This window comes from Hippocampus bargibanti, linkage group LG16 (assembly GCF_051943395.1).
Source record: "Hippocampus bargibanti isolate YZ-2025 linkage group LG16, ASM5194339v1, whole genome shotgun sequence".
NCBI lineage: Eukaryota > Metazoa > Chordata > Actinopteri > Syngnathiformes > Syngnathidae > Hippocampus > Hippocampus bargibanti.
Genome location: NC_142749.1, coordinates 16,011,160 through 16,029,285, shown reverse-complemented (window position 1 = coordinate 16,029,285; position 18,126 = coordinate 16,011,160). Strand labels below are relative to the sequence as shown.

At 39.7% G+C, this 18,126-nt stretch overlaps 2 protein-coding genes across 2 annotated transcripts; both read right to left on the bottom strand.

The window, feature by feature from the left end:
- Positions 1-5,531: 5,531 nt before the first annotated feature.
- Positions 5,532-12,744, bottom strand: slc22a4 (solute carrier family 22 member 4). Its single transcript, XM_089016362.1, has 10 exons — positions 12,319-12,744; positions 11,283-11,386; positions 11,036-11,190; positions 9,890-10,061; positions 9,678-9,804; positions 8,800-8,900; positions 7,537-7,751; positions 6,362-6,544; positions 6,139-6,274; positions 5,532-6,070 (listed from the first exon to the last, which is right to left on the bottom strand). The coding sequence occupies exons 1-10, from the start codon at positions 12,724-12,726 to the stop codon at positions 6,004-6,006; spliced, it is 1,668 nt and encodes a 555-aa protein (XP_088872488.1). The 5' UTR covers positions 12,727-12,744; the 3' UTR covers positions 5,532-6,003.
- An 813-nt stretch (positions 12,745-13,557) lies between these two features.
- On the bottom strand, positions 13,558-18,126 carry slc22a5 (solute carrier family 22 member 5). The gene is made up of 9 exons (XM_089016361.1): positions 16,158-18,126; positions 15,985-16,088; positions 14,943-15,338; positions 14,746-14,872; positions 14,558-14,646; positions 14,257-14,471; positions 13,997-14,179; positions 13,782-13,917; positions 13,558-13,693 (listed from the first exon to the last, which is right to left on the bottom strand). Exons 1-9 carry the CDS (start codon positions 16,545-16,547, stop codon positions 13,621-13,623), a joined length of 1,713 nt encoding a protein of 570 aa, XP_088872487.1. The 5' UTR covers positions 16,548-18,126; the 3' UTR covers positions 13,558-13,620.

Genomic DNA, 18,126 nt, shown 5'->3' with positions numbered 1-18,126 from the left:
AATAATAATAATAATAATTTAATAATACTAATACTAATACTATAGCAGTCAAGCTGGCTGGTTGGCTATCTGGCTAGCTATTTAGCTAGCTAGCTATAAGCTATGTAGCTATCTATTTAGCTAGCTATCTAATTGATATCTAATAGCTATCTTTTAGCTGTCTAGTTAGCTATCTAGCTAGCTATCTATTCGCTATCTGGCCGGCTATATAGCTAGTTATCTAATACAGTAAAGTCTCGTTATATCGATATTCAAGGGAGTCCGAAAAAATATCGATATAACCGGGACTATCGATATATCCGACCCTGTTTGCATGTAATTTTCTCCGTGCGTGCATAGAAATAGTATCGATATAACCGGGACTATCGATATATCCGATATCGATATAACGAGACTTTACTGTAGTTATATAATAGCGATATATTATCTAGCTATTACCTAGCTATCTAGCTTTCTATCTATTTGAGTTACTTCCAGGTTGAGTGAACGCTGGTGCGTGTGGCTGCCGCTGCTCACCCACAGAAAAATTGATCCTGTGACTGTAAAGTGACCTTGAGAGTTGTGAAAGGTGCCTATAAGCGCAATGTATTATTATTATGACAATTTTTGATATGATATAAATTGGCTATGCATTTTTTGGGGGGGTTTGGGGTTCTCAAACAATAAATAAACAATCTAAAAATTAAAGAAAAAAAATAATAAAAGAGACCAGTTCCAGAATGTTCATCCAAATGTATCCAAAATACTGTGTGCAACTGGACACAGCCCCTGCAGATTTTCCAAGAGAAGAGGGGGGCGAGGTTGTTTGCCTCTAAAAATGGCCCGCTGCCTCCGTGCTTACAAACATGAAGAGAAAGTCCCAGAAGCTCCTAGCTTACACAATTTGAAAATACTCCAGTATCAATGGATTCACGAATGCTCCATCCAATTACAGTTTAAAATCCCCCCCAAAAAACACCAAGATGACTTTATATATAGTATAAATGATCTTCTGAGTGTGGCGGGTCGCACTGCGGTTATCGCAGGAAATAAATTTTTCGCGCAGCTGACAACATGCGAGCACACTCCCACACAGCATTATTTACAAGTTGAATGGCACTCAAGTAGAGAGCGGATTCCGCCCTCCAAACCGACGTAGCTACAGTACACACACACACACACGAAATAGGTCAGGTTCCCAGGTTTCGTTGTCATATTCATAAAAGTGATTATGAAATGGCGACTGCGGCAGATAATAGTGTGAGGACATTGTTCATTGAAGTATATCGCAGCTATGCTGACGCTAGTTGTGTTAGCTTGTTTATAGTGTTTCACGATGAGTGATAGCGTTAAGCTAGCAAACTTTCAAAACAAGTGGTTTGGTTAAACGCACAAGGTATAATTAGATTTTTTTCATGGTTAGTTGAAAAGTAAACTTTGATTGGGAGTGGCAAGAAAGAGGTTGTAGCCAACGCTATCTGGTCACGCTGTTGCGAATAGTCGAAAATGTTAATAATAATAATAATAATAATAATACATTTAATTTCTAAGCGCCTTTCAAAACTCTCAAGGTCACTTTATAGTCACAGGATCAGTTTTTCTGCGGGTGAGAAGCTGTCTAGCAGCCACATGCGCCAGCGTTCACTCAACTGGGAGTTAACAGCCAGCTAACAGATAGCTAATAGATAGCCAGCTAGACAGTTAGATAACTAGCTAGATAGCCATATAGCTAATAAATAGCCAGCTAGATAGCTAGCTAGCTAGCTAGACAGGTAGCTAATGGATAGAAAATATAGAGCCAGCTAGGTCGCTAGCTAATAGATAGCAAATACATAGCGGGCTAGGTAGCTAGACAAATGTTGCCATCATCACCATCATCATCATGTTTTTAAATAATATACAATATACATTACACATATGAAAATCACAACAAAATGGCAGATTTATTATGCAGAGTTTTTGGAAGGGCGTGGCAAAACTGATTTATTTATGTAGCTATCCAGCTATCTAGCTAGCTCGCTATTTGCTATCTATTTGCTAACTAGCCGGCTGGCCAGCTATCTAACTCGCTATCTATTAGCTGTATGGCTATTTAGCTGGCTGGACACCTATCTAGTTAGCTAGCTATAATAATAATAATAATAATAATAATAATAATAATAATAATAATAATAATAATAATAATAATAATAATAATATTTAAGTTCTTAGGGCCTTTCAAAACTCTCAAGGACACTTTACAGTCACTGGATAAGAACTTTTTTTTGTTTTGTTTTTTGTGCAGGTGAGCAGAGGCAGCCATTCGCGCCAGCGTTCACTCTACCCGGAAGTAAGACAGCAGCAAAGTTATGAAAGGAAGAGGAAATGAAAGAAGTAAGTAGAAAAACAAAATACAGGAGCTGCTGTAAAGGCAGACACTCTCGTGGTGCCATCTTGAAGTAAAAAAAATACACACTAGGCTAGCTAGCTTTCTATCTATTTGAGTTACTTCCAGCTTTGGTGAACGCTGGCGCATGTGGCTGCCGCTTCTCACCCACAGAAAAACTGATCCTGTGACTGTAAAGTGACCTTGAGAGTTTGAAAAGGCGCTTATGAATTAAATGTATTATTATTCTAATTATTATTATTAGTAGTAGTAGTAGTAGTAGTAGTAGTACAGTAAAGTCTCGTTATATCGATATTCAAGGGAGTCCGAAAAAATATCGATATAACCGGGACTATCGATATATCCGACCCTGTTTGCATGTAATTTTCTCCGTGCGTGCATAGAAATAGTATCAATATAACCGGGACTATTGATATATCCGATATCGATATAACGAGACTTTACTGTAGTAGAAGTAGTAGTAGTAGTAGTAGTAGTAGTGGTAGTAGGAGTAGTAGGAGTAGTAGTAGTAGAAGATGGCCATCTCTTGTCAAATAGGACAAACATGATTATTATTATTATTATTATTATTATTATTATTTAGTAGATACTGAGCGATACCTTAAAACAAACCTCCAATATACCGTGTAAAAACAAAAATGACATGCACAAAGGAGGTCATATCTGGCTCTGTGAACTAGATAAAATAGCTTATTTCCCACTCCTGTCTTGTCTGGTTGGGCAATCAATCAAATGCGTGCTGATAACAGGCTCAACAATAATAAAAAAATAACAAAGAGGTCTGGACGGAAAACCCGTCGAGCCCGTTTATATATGGCATTTTTTTTTATCATTGCCCTGTAAATTCAGTCGCCATTTTATGTCATTATTAAATAACTATCATTTATTTTCTCTCACTGGTGGGCTGAGAATGCACAACGTAACACAGTGGGGGGGGTGGAAGTAGCATCGTGCAAGGTTCGGACTGGAGTCGACTTAGCAGAAGTCACATGACTTGCGATAGACAGTGATTATATTGTCCAAAAGAAGGCGCTATAGGGCAAGAACACCAGGGCCATTTCCAAAGAAATGCTACCTCGAACTAGGAAACCCTCCTACGGATCATTGGCTCAGATCTGACACGTCATTATTTTCAAGTATGAGATAATGTCATACACTTTTTGTTTTGACGCTTAATCATTCAATCAAAATTCCGAAGAAGCTCACAATGTACTTTTGTTTTTTTTTCTCTCTAAAGGCGAGGTCATATAATCACAGCTGGTTGAAATACAAATAAATCAAACACACTTCCGCATCTTTGTAGTCCCATTTTCATCAAACAAAAATGACTGTGTGCTGAGGCAAATAATTACATAGCAGAATTGTGACACAAATACGGGCCTGGCAAAGAAGCAGGCTTCATGCCTAAACGGCATCTAGGAATGTTTGCGTGACAATGTTGATTTGAAAATCAAAAACACAGAAACAAGTGTTCCTGAGGCCACCATTTAATTTATTTACTTTACTTTTTCATTTTGGCAGCCAGAATTGGTTTTTACAGTTTATCATTACCCTTGCAGCAATCTACACAAGCACACTGCTTAGCCTGCACCAGATAAGGTGTAAAAAACATTCAAGCACGTAAAAAAAGCGATTTAAGAGTTGTTGATACATCGTCGGAGGCTGCCAAGGGTCACTTCCTCAAACCACATTCCTTTTAGATTAAGTAGGACATTGTTTTTTTCTGACTTTATGGCGCCATCTTCTGGTTTACTCTTGTTATTGCGTTTTAAACGTGAACGTGTAATCAGAAAAAGATGGATTCATATTAATTTAATTGGATATTAAACTGCAAAAGCAATGTTCAACTGATTAGAATTAGGATCATTTTGTGATCAAACATGTACCGTGTAGATTCCCGATTAAAGAATCTGCTTTAAATTAGATATCAAGTAGACAGGATGAACTTAGTACAACGATAGATTCCTGATTGTTCCTAAATCCATTTTTCATATTGTTACTGAAGCATACAACAATTGATAGTTGGACACAGACAGAAAGGCAGGCAGTATGGAGGATTTATTTTTAGTATTTTTTCACGTGTTTAGGATTTAGTTTTATTCCTTTTATGGTTTAATTAAATTTCTGTATTACCGGAGTGGGCAATTATAGTGGTTGTTAGCGGACTTGTTTTTAGTGACATCTAGTGGCTGATTGTGACAAAACAACCATCGGACGGGTTCAAAACGGGCACTTGTTTCTGCACAAATGTCAACATTAGTGTTCAAATTAAATGCATGATGAAAAACTCACCTCTGGCCAAGTATTCCGATTGTAGATCTGAAAAAAAACAATAAATATACAGTACTACTCCATAGTAAAGGATGAGCGCTTGACTTTTCTTTCGCCAACGTAACATCCGTTTAACGACAATCTGTGGACGTCGTTATAACTTTAACATTTAAGAACGCACCCGTACAAACAACAAATATAAATATTTAACGTTGATATATTGAAAGCATTTCACAGCGATTGATTGACAGATGAGTATCTGCTGCGTAGAATGTCACCAAAGGAAGAAAAAAAAACGCTGCGTACCTTGACAAAACAACAACAACGATAAAATAAAAATTAAACGACGTTTTACGATGTAAATGACCAAGCAATCAGCAGGAAAATGTTCATTTCGTAGGATCAAACACGGATATGGCTCACTTTTAAAACGTGATGTATTTTCCCTCCAAAAGTGGTACCGGAAGTCCATTTTATGCAAAAATCAAGCTTATAAAAGCCAGGCTGTTGTTTTAAACTAAGCAAATGACTTGTTTCCCTCCGGACCCATTTTCGTGACGAACTGATTTCAGATTACCAGTCGTTCCACCTGTCAACAAGTTACTCACTCACAAAGGTACGCAATATATTTATATATCTGTGTGAGGAGTACAGTACATCAAAAGATATTAAATTTAAATAGGTTTATAATAATCAATAATAAGCACTTTGTCAAACTAAACCAACAGATCTCTGATAGTGTCATTGAAAAGAATGTTAAAAGCAACAAAAATGATCTAACTGTCGCACGTGTAAAGCCAACGTCGCGGCTTTTAGGAGCATTATTTATAGAGTTGTGTTACTTATTGCCAGCCAGCTGTAAAATTGACGTAAAATGCTTAAGATGTGAAAAAGGTGGAAAAGGGAACACTTTGTACTGAAGAGAGACTATGGATATTTATGTAAATAAAGGTGAAGGTAAAATCTAAAGTACTCATTGAGGACATTTATTAAAAATACATTTCAAAACGTGAATGTGTACTACAACCTGTACAACTCAATTGTTGCCAGATTTAAAAAAAAAAAACACATGCTAAAGAGGATTTAGCCATCATGAAGTTTCTTTACTGTTGCTATTGCATTTTTTTAATTATGTATTTTTGAAATGATAGTAAAAAAGTTCAACTGTGTTTTTTTAACATGCCATTCAAACAGGGCTGTGTAGTTATTTCACATCCCTTGTAAGTACAGCAAAAGCAACGTACACATTCTGAAATGTACGTCAATATAAAACATTACTTGCACTTGTAAACATCTTCCTGACTTGTGTACAAAATAGCATACAAAAATACAGGTCAAAAATCCTAATTGTGGTTTTAGTTGTTTCACTAAAGCTTGGATTCTTTACACTCATAGTCCTGTGCATCAGCTTCCTTTTTGTCTTGACCTTTTCGTCTGTGAAAATATGGAGGAGAAAAAAAATGATTTCTATGATCTGGATGGGATCAGTACTCAAAACTCACCTGCATATTCTCTGCATTTGCGATAGGGTCTCCGGTAAAGGCTTCCCGAATGATTCCGGTAGCAAGAGACAAAGGAAGGCCCCAGAAATGGCCAAAGATCCCATCAAAATGTACGGCAGGGCCTTATAATATTGCCCTGTTGGAGGAGAAATCCATATTTTTATTCACTTTGGTTCTATTTGTTACCATGGAAATGTAATAGGTGGTTTTACACTGTGCGCACCGAGGTAGATGATGAAAGGGGAGATGATGGTGCCCACCCGAGCCGCCATTGAACAGCAGCCCATGGCCGTATTCCGTATCACGGTGGGAAAGAGTTCGGACGTGACGGCGTATACGATACAAAAGGCTGCCGTCACGCCAAATTTGCCCAGCATCTCGAGCAGCACGGACACCCACTGCAGATCTGGCAACACAGCCACACAAACTGGCATCCTGCATTCAACTCAACTTGATTGATCGACAAAAACGCATACCTGTGAAGTTGTACGGTTTCTGCGTAATTTGTACTAGTGAGCACTGATTTTTAAAGGACAAACGACGCATCCGGACAAGTTGTGTCCATAATTTGTAAAATCACTTCAAATGACTTCGACTGAGCGCATTTGACCTTGATCCAGCGTTTTTCTGATGTCATTTAGGAAACAAAAAAAATGGTGTTATCCTTTAAATCACATGTGTCAAAGTCAAGGCCCGCGGGCCAAATCCGGCCCGGCACATCATTTTTTTCGGCCCGCGAAGGCAAATCAAACTTGTTAAATTCCATGATGATTGCTAAAATCTGAGCCAAAATTTCATATTTTTGGATGTCAACCACAATAAAAGTCATTATTGTTGACTTCAGATTTGAAAACGAGTTATTCCTTAATTTGCTGTGTGCTCTATATGTAATATTTGAAGGGATTTAAACATTCTAATGGGTTCCCCAAATTCATAACGGCCCTCGAGAGGAAACCATAACTACAATGTGGCCCGCGGCAAAAAAATGACTTTGACACCCCTGCTTTAAATAGTCTTATTTATACCAATGTCGAAATGTTTCTTGAGCTAAAAAATGTCTGTAGCTATATATGAAAATGTAGCTTCGTATGTACCTTTCACTGTTTATCAATTACGCAAGACAGAATCACAGTTCACAGGTACGTAAAATTCCAGTGCGTATTTAATAATACAGTAAAGTCTCGTTATATCGATATTCAAGGGAGTCCGAAAAAATATCGATATAACCGGGACTATCGATATAGCAGACCCTGTTTGCATGTTATTTTCTCAGTGTGTGCATAGAAATAGTATCGATATAACCGGGACTATCGATATATCCGATATCGATATAACGAGACTTTACTGTAATTTGCTAAACAAAATGAATAAAGTTAACAAACATCCAATGTTTCTTACCTATGGGAATGAGGTGCACGCAGAGGATCATGACGCCCCCCATCAGCAGCGTCGACGACTGGCACAGGCGGCGGTGGCAAAAGTGCAACAGCAGCAAGGCGATCAAATATGCCGGAACTTCCGTCACCGCCGATAAGAAGCTATTGAGGTACGGATCTCCGTGAAGGTTGGATGTATTGAGGATCAGGGCGTAGTAGCTGATGGTGATGACAAACCTGTGGAGCCCAATAAGATGCGTGTAACCGTAGTTCAGGATGAAATGTCAAGAAGAACTAACGAGTAGATGTGAGGTTGTTTGACCATCAAACCTGTTTCGAAATCAATTACACGTGACTAGTAGTTTGATAATAATGTAGCTGGCTATTTATCCATTTGTTATCTATTTGCTAAATATCTGTCTAGCTAGCTAGCTATGTAGCTGGCTATTTATTCATTTGCTAAATATCTGTCTAGCTAGCTAGCTACGTAGCTGGCCAATTATTAGCTATATGGCTATATATAAAAATATAAAATAAATATAAAAATATAAATATATACAGTAAAGTCTCGTTATATCGATATTCAAGGGAGTCCGAAAAAATATCGATATAACCGGGACTATCGATATATCCGACCCTGTTTGCATGTAATTTTCTCCGTGCGTGCATAGAAATAGTATCGATATAACCAGGACTATCGATATATCCGATATCGATATAACGAGACTTTACTGTATATATATACATATATATAGCTATCTGTTAGCTAGCTAGCGTTCTATCTATTTGAGTTAATTCCGGGTTGAGTGAACGCTGGTTCTTCTTACATCATGTGTATGCTAGCTTTATATCTATCTAGCCGGCTACCTAGCTGGCTACCTAGATTGCTATCTATTTTCTGTCTATTAGCTGGCTGGCTGTCTATCAGCTATCTAGCTCGCTATTAGCTATCTACCGAACTAGCTATCTTGCTGGCAATCTATTAGCAAGATAGCTAGCTTTCGATCTATTTGACTTATTCCGGGTTGAGTGAACGCTGGCGCATGTGGCTGCCGCTGCTCACCCGCAGAAAAAAAAATATTTTGTGACTGTAAAGTGACCTTGACAATTTTGAAAAGCGCTTAAAAACGAAATGTATTATTATTATTATTATTACTATTATTATTAACCTCGCAAAAAAGGAAAATCCGTGAAGTAGGTACATCGGGACAAATTTGATTTACCGTTGCGAGAATTTGCTAAAGATTAGCCATTTATGATCAGAACAGACCAAACAAGGGCATACCACAGAATAGAACACAACATTGTGATGGTGAATATGTTACAGTTGCGCAGGATAGATCCAATGTTGTACTTGTTGTCTTTCATCAGTATCGCATCTTCAATCTGGAATAAAAATAAATAAATAAAAAATGAGACTTGAATAACTCTAAACGGGCATACTTTTGAATTGTTTTTGCTGATTAAAGTACATGAACCTAAAACACACCCGAACTTTTCCGAACGAACTTAACTCATTCACTGCCATACCCGAATGTATTCATGAATTGAAAATATGACATGCAGCGCCAACATAACATAACATAACATAAAATATGTATGATAAAATATATAATAGCTAGCTACTGTATCTATTAGCTATATAGCTGGCTAGCTATTAGCCATCCATTCGCTAGGTATTAGCTATCTATTCGCTAGGTATTAGCTAGCTATTTGCTTGGAATTAGCTATCTATTCGCCCGGTATTAGCTATCTATTCGCTAGCTGTTAGCTATATATTCGTTAACTAATAGGTGTCTAGTCACGAGCTATTAGCTATCTATTCGCTAGCTATTAGCTATCTATTCGCTTGCTATCTTGCCAGACCTCTGCCAATGTCATTTTTTTGCAGATTCGGCTGTTGTTAAAGCGCCCTTTTCAAGATCAGATAACTCCAGACCCATATAACTTAGGAATTAACTCTTTCTGGCAATGGAGTGGACACATTTTTTACACTTGTCTGGCAGTGAATGAGTTTATCTCACCCACACATCCACTATTCCCGAAAAGGATGGTAAAATTCATTACGGGTACAAAATACGTTCACCCTCATTTTTGAGCCCCCCCACCCATTCCCCAATTACCAGTTTTTTTTGTGACCATTGTACATTTGGAAACTCTAACCTCCGCCTCTGTGAAAATGGCCTCCGGCATGGCAACCTTGTTCATCCTGGCAGCGTCCTTCAAGATAATTTCAGCCTCCCCCACTCGGCCTTGGGAGAGCAGCCAGCGTGGCGACTCGGGTATGAACCTTGCAGTAGCGTTTGACATCGGCGACAAGGATATAACGTCACAGTGGAAGGCTACGTCACGACGTCTCTTTTGCACGCCCTTACCACCATAGGGGTATATATATCAGTCCGCTGGCGGCCATGGGGATCAGCAGCAGGCGCCAAGAACGAAGGAAGTAGGCCACGGGGGGCATGAGCATGTATCCTATGGCCGAGCTCATGAAAACACCCAGGGAGCAGAAGACCACGCGGGCTTTGGGGCTCAAAATTTCTGTCCCTAATAACAATACACACAAAATAAAATAATACATAAATATATAAATAAATACAGTAGATACATACATAGAAAAATACATAACTATGTATGTTAATAATAATAATAAGAAGAAGTAGTATGATAATCATCATCATCATCATAATAGTGTTAATAATCATAATAATCATTTATAAGCGCTTTTCAAAACTCTCAAGGTCACTTTACTGTCACAGGATACATTTTTTTCTGTGGGTGAGCAGCGGCAGCCACACGCAGCAGCGTTCACTCTTCACATATTATTTATACTTCTTATACTATTTATATTTATACATTATTTATCATTATATTTTATTTATTATTGTATCTATGCTTGTCTGTGACTGTAAAGTGTCCTTGAGAGCTTTGAAAGGCGCTTGAAATAAAATGTATTATTATTATTATTATTATTATTATTATTATTATTATTATTATTATTATTATTATTGATGATGATGATGATACTAGTGAAGCGTGTTCGACCGGAAACAAATTCCTTGTGTGTTCTACATACTTGGCAATAAAGATGATTCTGATTCTGATTCGGACTCTGATTATTATTATTATTATTATTATTATTATTATTATTATTATTATTATTATTGATGATGATACTAGTGCAGCGTGTTCGACCGGAAACAAATTCCTTGTGTGTTCTACATACTTGGCAATAAAGATGATTCCGATTCTGATTCGGACTCTGATTATTATTATTATTATTATTATTATTATTATTATTATTATGATGATGATGATGATGATGATGATTCTTATTATTATTATTATTATGATGATGATGATTCTTATTATTATTATTATTATTATTATTATTATTATTATTATTATTATTATTATATAAGGCGCACCAGCGTGTAAGGCGCAGGGGCATCTTTTGAAGAAAATCAAGGTGTTTGGGTGCACCTTATACACCGGAATATGCGGTGAATGTAAAAACGTACCCAGCACAAAGGCGATGATGTAATTAGAAAAGCCACCAGCGCCCGCCAGGAAAAAAGTGAAGGTGAAAATCTCCCAACTGTTTGAGAATAACTGCGCCGTAATGGCCACCGTCTGGAGGACCATCATGGTGAACAGGGCAGGTTTCCTCCCGTATCTGTGTGTATACCAAAAAAAAAATAAGAATCCCTGGTTTTGAATCGTGGAACACTTGAATGTAGCTTCACTTACAAATAGTTTTTTGCTCACCTATCCGATACTTGGCCCGAAACGAACGCTCCCACCAGGACGCCCAGGTAGTGAATGGAGGAGGACAAGGGGATTTTGTGTGCATTCTCACAAACTAGATCCCACTGTGAAGAAGGAGCACACGACAAATGTTTCTCATCAGGAATTAGACGCAAAGATATTGAACTTTTGCCGATGTTGAAATGTCGTCGAAATGATGATGATAATAATAATAATAATAATAATAATACCTTTCATTTATAAGCGCCTTTCAAAACTCTCAAGGTCACTTTACAGTCATAGGATTTCTGTGGGTGAGCAGCGGCAGCCACACGCACCAGCGTTCACTCAACCCTTTTGGGGCATGTCCTCAAGGTTCAGGTTATTAAAATGAAAATAAAATTCTATAAAGCAGCATAATTACAACAAATGTATAAATACCAAAACCTGTGCACAGATAAGTTATTGATTTATTTATACAATACATATTTATTTATATAGCGCTTTAACAACCGCTGATTGATTGATTGATTTGTTGTTGTTTTTTTGCATGTTTATTTATTAGCTTATTTATTTATTTATTTATTTATATTTGTATATTGACTTGTTTATTTGTTTGTGTATTTATTTGTTTTGTTTACTTGTTTATTTATTATCTTATTTATTTATATTTGTATATTTATTTGCTTGTTTATTTGTTTATGTATTTATTTATGTATTTGTTTTGTGTATTTATTTGTTTATTATATTACATTTATTATTATTTATTATTATTTATTTATTGTGCTTGTTTATTCATTTGCATATTTATTTAATAGCTTCTGTATTTATTAGCTTATTTTATTTTTATTTATTTATTTATTTATTTATTTATTTATTTATTTATTTATTTATTTATTTATTTAATAGATGGCAACAAACACCTAGTGTCCCCCCAAAAATTAGAAATAAATAAATACATACATAAATAAATACGCATATAACTAAATAACTAACTAAATAAATAAGTAAATAAATGAATAAATACAAAGGGTCAGATTGAAGCTTTTTGCCTCACCTCGGTGGCAATGGTCGACTGGTAGATATCTTTGCTATATATCCACCCGTCTAGGCAGCTTTCTAAAGGAATACTATCCACATCAACCCCGACATTGGGCACCACACCATTCTGTGAGTAGTTCTTAACCAGCTCCAAGTTGAGCCTGGCGCAAGACCGGGGCCTCGCCACGCCATCCGCCGTCTCCGTGGGGATCGTCACGTTTCTCCACGCCTGGCTAATGTTCACGTTCTCGGGGATGCGGCAGTGGTGAGACGGCGTGTCGGCCACAAATACGATGTAGATGCCAATGAAGCCATTGGGGTAGATGCTGATAGCCAAGGCGATGAAAATCCGACGCTGAAAGGCCCCCCACTGGCCTAGGAAGGACGTAATGCTGTCGTAGTCTCGGAGCTTCGAGTCAACCATTGTTTAAACTCACTGTTAAGCAAATGATCAGTCCACAAAAAAAATGAAGATGGCTTCACGTGTCAGGGGCGGTTACACAGTAACTATTGAATCTGCGCTGGTCGTCTTATACGAGAAGAAAATCCCTTGATCTTGAAGAAATTGGCTTTGGTTCACCTCTCGGAGAAGGTGTAAATCATTAACACGTCACCTGGACACGCTGTCAGTGATTGCTTTTTCCAGTTCTGACAAATTTGTGATTTTAGAACCCCGTCCAATCACACGTACACAACAAAAGTCACTTGTGATGAGGTGCAACAGTAGAGTTATTTGGGATCATTGTGGTTTATTGTTTTTGTCTCATGGGACAAGGTTTCATGCCGAGACTACAAGCTTCAACTTTGCACTCATCCAAGATAACACAACAATCTAAGCGCATTTGCATGTTTCTCGCTGAGTAAGGACAATGGATGGTTCTCTGGTTGAAACGGTGATCCGGAAGTCAAACAAATGTCGGGAATTTCAATCAAGGATGGACGCGATTGGCTATCAAACTCCACGTCACTTTAATTCAGCAGGTCAATCGTTTGTCTCGATTTGCCATTCAGGTTCAATCATGAATAATTCTCTTTTTTGTGAATTATTGACTCAGGTATGTTGGATTACGACAGTGAACTCATGAGGTGGCTGTAAATCGTCATGACACCTTGGTACTGTACAAAAACGATTGACAATTTTTGAGCTTTCGTTTGATGTTTCCATGTGTTTTGACATCACACGCAAATGAAAAGTCCTCCAAAATAATTCATCAAAATGTCAATGAAAAAAAAAAAAAGACATTTTCAAAAGTAAACACCAAGTAAATAAATGCTACTTTAGAAGCTACACAGTAATACTGTGCAGTCAATTTTTGGCTCAGTTTTGTTTTTGCGTATGTCCACTCTCTCCGTTTTCCGCATAGTTCTTGATTTTGGTTCCGCAGCACCACCTGAACAGGACAGCCATGTGAGGATCATCACAACACAAAACGTGACACACATAAATGTATCTTTGTTTCCCTCAGAGATGAGTCATACCCTCGCCATTCCTGCATCTCTTCCAGAGTTTCCGGAAGGTCTCTGTTCAAGGTCTCCGGAAGGAAGATGTTGACCACACAGGATCCGATAGTGAGACTTCCCATGAGGATGTAGGGCAACGCCTTATTATAAGTACCTATAAGTGGAAAAAAAACCAACAAATAATAACATAACAAATGTAAAAAAAATGACAAGCGCATGATAACACAATGTACCTAAATAGATGACGTAAGGAGCCGTGATGCTTCCGATGCGAGCGGCTGACGAGCATATTCCCATGCCGAGGTTCCTGAGGACGGTAGGGTACACCTCTGCCGTGTAGATGTAGACGATGCCGAAGGCCATGGTGAAGCCAAATTTTCCGGTCATTTCCAGAGCTAAGGCCACATATTCAAGCCCTGGCCAAGTGAGAGGGTGAGTGAGACAGAAACAGAGACAGAGAGTTCCTGCATGACAGAGGTTTGATGGGACTTACTTGGTGGTACGAACTGAATAAGCAGCAGAACTCCTCCACCGATGACCAGAAAGGTCGAAAGTAATGCCCTTCTGGGACATCTCTTCAGAAGCCACGTGGACACAATGTAGGCGGGGACCTCAGTGGTCGCCGACAAGAAGCAGTTCATGAAGGGGTCGCCACTGAGGTTGGAAGTGTTCAGGGATAAACCAAAATAGCCCACGTTGATGGCCATCCTGTTTTGGGATCAAAGATGGAACGTTCACCAGCTAGCGCAACAAATTGGTCAAGTTCTAGTTGCTAATTTTATGATCATGCTCACCAGAGAACAAGACACATCAACGTGATGCATCTCATGTTCTTGGATCTCAGGATGTCAAGCATGGTGTACGTCTTACTCGGAGGCAGCGACTGAAGAACCATGAGGAAAACCGGAAATACATCAAAAGGACCACGTTAACTCTCCTTTTACGAAGAAACTTAGTGCAGAAGCCGCTCGGAAAACCAGACCTCAGATCCTCGGAAGATAACAAGCGGCGCTTCGACTCTGTTCTTCCGGGCTGCGTCTCTGACAATGGCTTCAGCCTCTGCCACTCTGCCCTGAGTGATCAGCCATCGTGGTGACTCCGGAATGAACCTGCGAGTACACAATCAGGATCCTTAACCGGAAACGCCGAGTGGTTTGTCAAAGAACTTGGGTAGCGTACCACCAAAGAGGAATGTAGACCACAGAGGTGGCAGCCAGAACGGCGAGAAGGGTTCTCCACGCTCTGATACTGTAGGCAATCCATGGAAGAATCATGTAGCCGATCCCATAGAAAAGGAAAGCTCCGAGCGTTGTGAACATCACACGAAGCGTCTTGCTCAAAACCTCCGTTCCTATCCGGGGGGGAGACAAAAACAGATGCAGATTCCGAAAGACCCGAGGCGTGAGAGATGACACCGTACCAAGCACAAAAGCAGAGATGTAGATGGAAATCTGGGACGCTCCGACAAACAAAAACATGATGCAGAACATCCTCCATGACTGGGAGAAGGACTGCAACAGGACCGAGATGGATTGAGCTCCTAAAGAGATGAAAACGGTCTTCTTCCTTCCAAACCTAAAAAGGAAATCACGATGGACAGTTGAAAATTAAACCACCTTCCGTTCCATACGTCAGCTAGAGCGGAACCACGAGAACAAATTGTGTTTGTCAAGAACAGACGATGATCTGCCTGGGTCGTTACTTAAATTCACGCCGGTTCTGACGCTAGGCTGCCCGTCGCTTTCACTCTCATGTCACACTGTGTGACCTTGCAGCTGGCTGCAAGCCTGATTTGTTACTTTTTGCTGGGAAAGTGATGGGGGGGGGGTGAGGATATTCTCAATCTGAGTTTATACAGCTGGAAAAAGATGGTGTTGAGAACAGAAAGACTTCTCCCAAAAAATCCCCTCCAAGGAAAGAGTATCCAGTCGCTCGTTAGCTCAAACCTCAGTCAGTGGCAGTGAAATGTTCTCCCACGAACAAACTCGGACATGCGACAGTACTCTTTTGTGGAATGACCCCAACAGATCCGGGTCATCACATGCACCGTGAACACAATATATGTATTCCTCTTCCTGCCACATTTTACCCTTGTACAGGAGTTTGATACTGTGGACACTTGTCCAACAATTCAGATATTGGACAAAAAATGGTATAAGGGTTAAAAACAAACAAACAAACAAATCAACAACTTAGCTGATTACTCAGAAGTATGGGGTACCTGTCAGAAAGCTGTCCTGAGATGAGCGAGCCCAGGAGATATCCTACGAACAGAGTCGAGGATGCAAATGGAACTTTCCACTGGTTATCACAGACCAAGTCCCACTGCAAAGACACATGCAATGAATTCTCCCCGCGGGTTTGACATCCTGGTCACGCAAAAGGCAATCCGACCTCGGTAACAATGTTGTCAGGGTAAATGTCTCTGTTGTAGCTCCAGCCGTCCAGACAGGCCTCCTGCTCCAAACCTGTCAGGTTGACATCCGTCCCCGGAACGTATCCCTCCGCCGAGAGGTTCCGGACCAGGTCCAGCTTGTAGCGCCTACACTGGCTACGTATAACACGTCCGTTCGTCTCGGTGACTGGAATGATGGCATCCCGCCACGCCGCCGTGAGGTTGACCTCCGGCACGAGACAGCGGTGCTCAGGGGCCGCCCCGACGAAAACGATGTAGAGCCCGTTGAAACCGGTGGAGACGAAAATGGTGTTGAGAAGGATAAAAGTTATCCAGAAGTGAGGTCCGGTTTGGCCCAGGAAAGCCGTATCTTCGTTGTAGTCGCCCATGTTGAACCGTGCGTGCGCTGTGGCGGTTTTCAATCACTGAGCCGGACCCCTCGGTGGTCCAGCGAATCGCCCCCTCACTCCCAGCAGAGCATTTAAACCCCCCTTTCAAGATGAACCCGCTCTCATCTAGCGCGAGGCAAAACAATCAGGACTCATAGAAGGAAGAGAGGAAATAATTCAGCCCGACACATCCCCTCGACCGTCTGATTTGATTTACCGGGCTATGATCAAACGTTTCCAAAAAGTGACCCGGTCCATCTGAGCCACCAGCATTGGTCGGTCTCACAGCAGTAGGCGACTGTTTGCTCCCCGAAACATTCCACACTTTGAAATACTCTTTAGAAGTGCACGTGCTTGTACTCTAAACGGCGCTAAGTAGCTTTCAAGCGGCCAAAAGAACTGTGTTTTAGGTCCACTCTCAGCCAAACACGATGTCAAAGTTCGGGGGAGTTAAGGCTCGGTTGTTAACATGCAACCTTGCGAACGCAAACTGTTTCTCGCCAAAACTGTTTTTTTTGATATTGTCGGTGAATTATGAAGACTTTCCCGTTTGGTAGTGACTGATCAAACTTTAAGAATCAGAAAACCTTTATTCGTCCCACGATGGGAACATTTGCAGTCCACAGCAGTAATTTGAAAGGGGATGGAGTGGGGTGGGGGTGAAAGGATAGAAAAACAAGATATTCTAAGCATAGTAAAATAAAAATGTCAACTGCCTACTGTACAAGTACAGTAAAGTCTCGTTATATCGATATTCAAGGGAGTCCGAAAAAATATCGATATAACCGGGACTATCGATATATCCGACCCTGTTTGCATGTAATTTTCTCCGTGCGTGCATAGAAATAGTATCGATATAACCGGGACTATCGATATATCCGATATCGATATAACGAGACTTTACTGTATCAAGAAAGGCATATTGTTATATGTAGCTGTATTGCATCAACCCATATTTACAGTACTAGTGTCCAGTTTTAGTTTTACTTCATCAACATACTAACATTTTCTCATGTACAGAGTGGAAACAAAATGACCACTTGGAAATGGCCTACTTAACACCCCAAAAATTTGTCATTATGATTGTCATCGTCGTTTGTTTTCGGAGAAATCTAGATGTTTTTGTGGGGCTCGTCATCATGGATAAGGTATGTCTACTAAATGTAATGCTTTTGAGAGACCGCAGCCAAATTTGGGACTGTCCATTCTAGATTTATGCAACGCCAGCCGAGCCAATGATAGTACAGTACATTGTGTGTACGATTTGTGGCCAAAGCTTCCTCTAACTTTTTTTTTCGGGTTTTATTTTGACAGGATGCCAAATTTCACTTTGCTAAAAGGAACTGGGCTTAATTGCAAAAATCTTCTTAAAATTCCGGCCACCTGCATCACACTGGTTTGTCGTATTGTTGATGTCCGTGTTGTTTCCACGTGTTCCATTTCAGTGCCGACAATAAATGTCCACTAGTTGAATGTGGACTTGAGTTAATGTTGTGCTTGTGTGTACATGTGTGTGTACACACACAGAGTGTGAGGGTGGTGCTGGGATGGTTTCACTTGAGTGGACCAAGCCGAAAAA

Coding starts and splice junctions, on each gene's coding strand:
- slc22a5 (XM_089016361.1), bottom strand. CDS start 16,547: ATGGGCGACTACAACGAAGATACGGCTTTCCTGGGCCAAACCGGACCT. Junction 14,180..14,256: donor TATTCAGTTCGTACCACCAA/GTAAGTCCCATC, acceptor TCACTTGGCCAG/GGCTTGAATATGTGGCCTTA. Junction 13,918..13,996: donor TCCTTACGTCATCTATTTAG/GTACATTGTGTT, acceptor TTCCACTTATAG/GTACTTATAATAAGGCGTTG.
- slc22a4 (XM_089016362.1), bottom strand. CDS start 12,726: ATGGTTGACTCGAAGCTCCGAGACTACGACAGCATTACGTCCTTCCTA. Junction 8,901..9,677: donor CCATTTTCACAGAGGCGGAG/GTTAGAGTTTCC, acceptor TTTTTATTCCAG/ATTGAAGATGCGATACTGAT. Junction 6,071..6,138: donor CAAATGCAGAGAATATGCAG/GTGAGTTTTGAG, acceptor ATATTTTCACAG/ACGAAAAGGTCAAGACAAAA.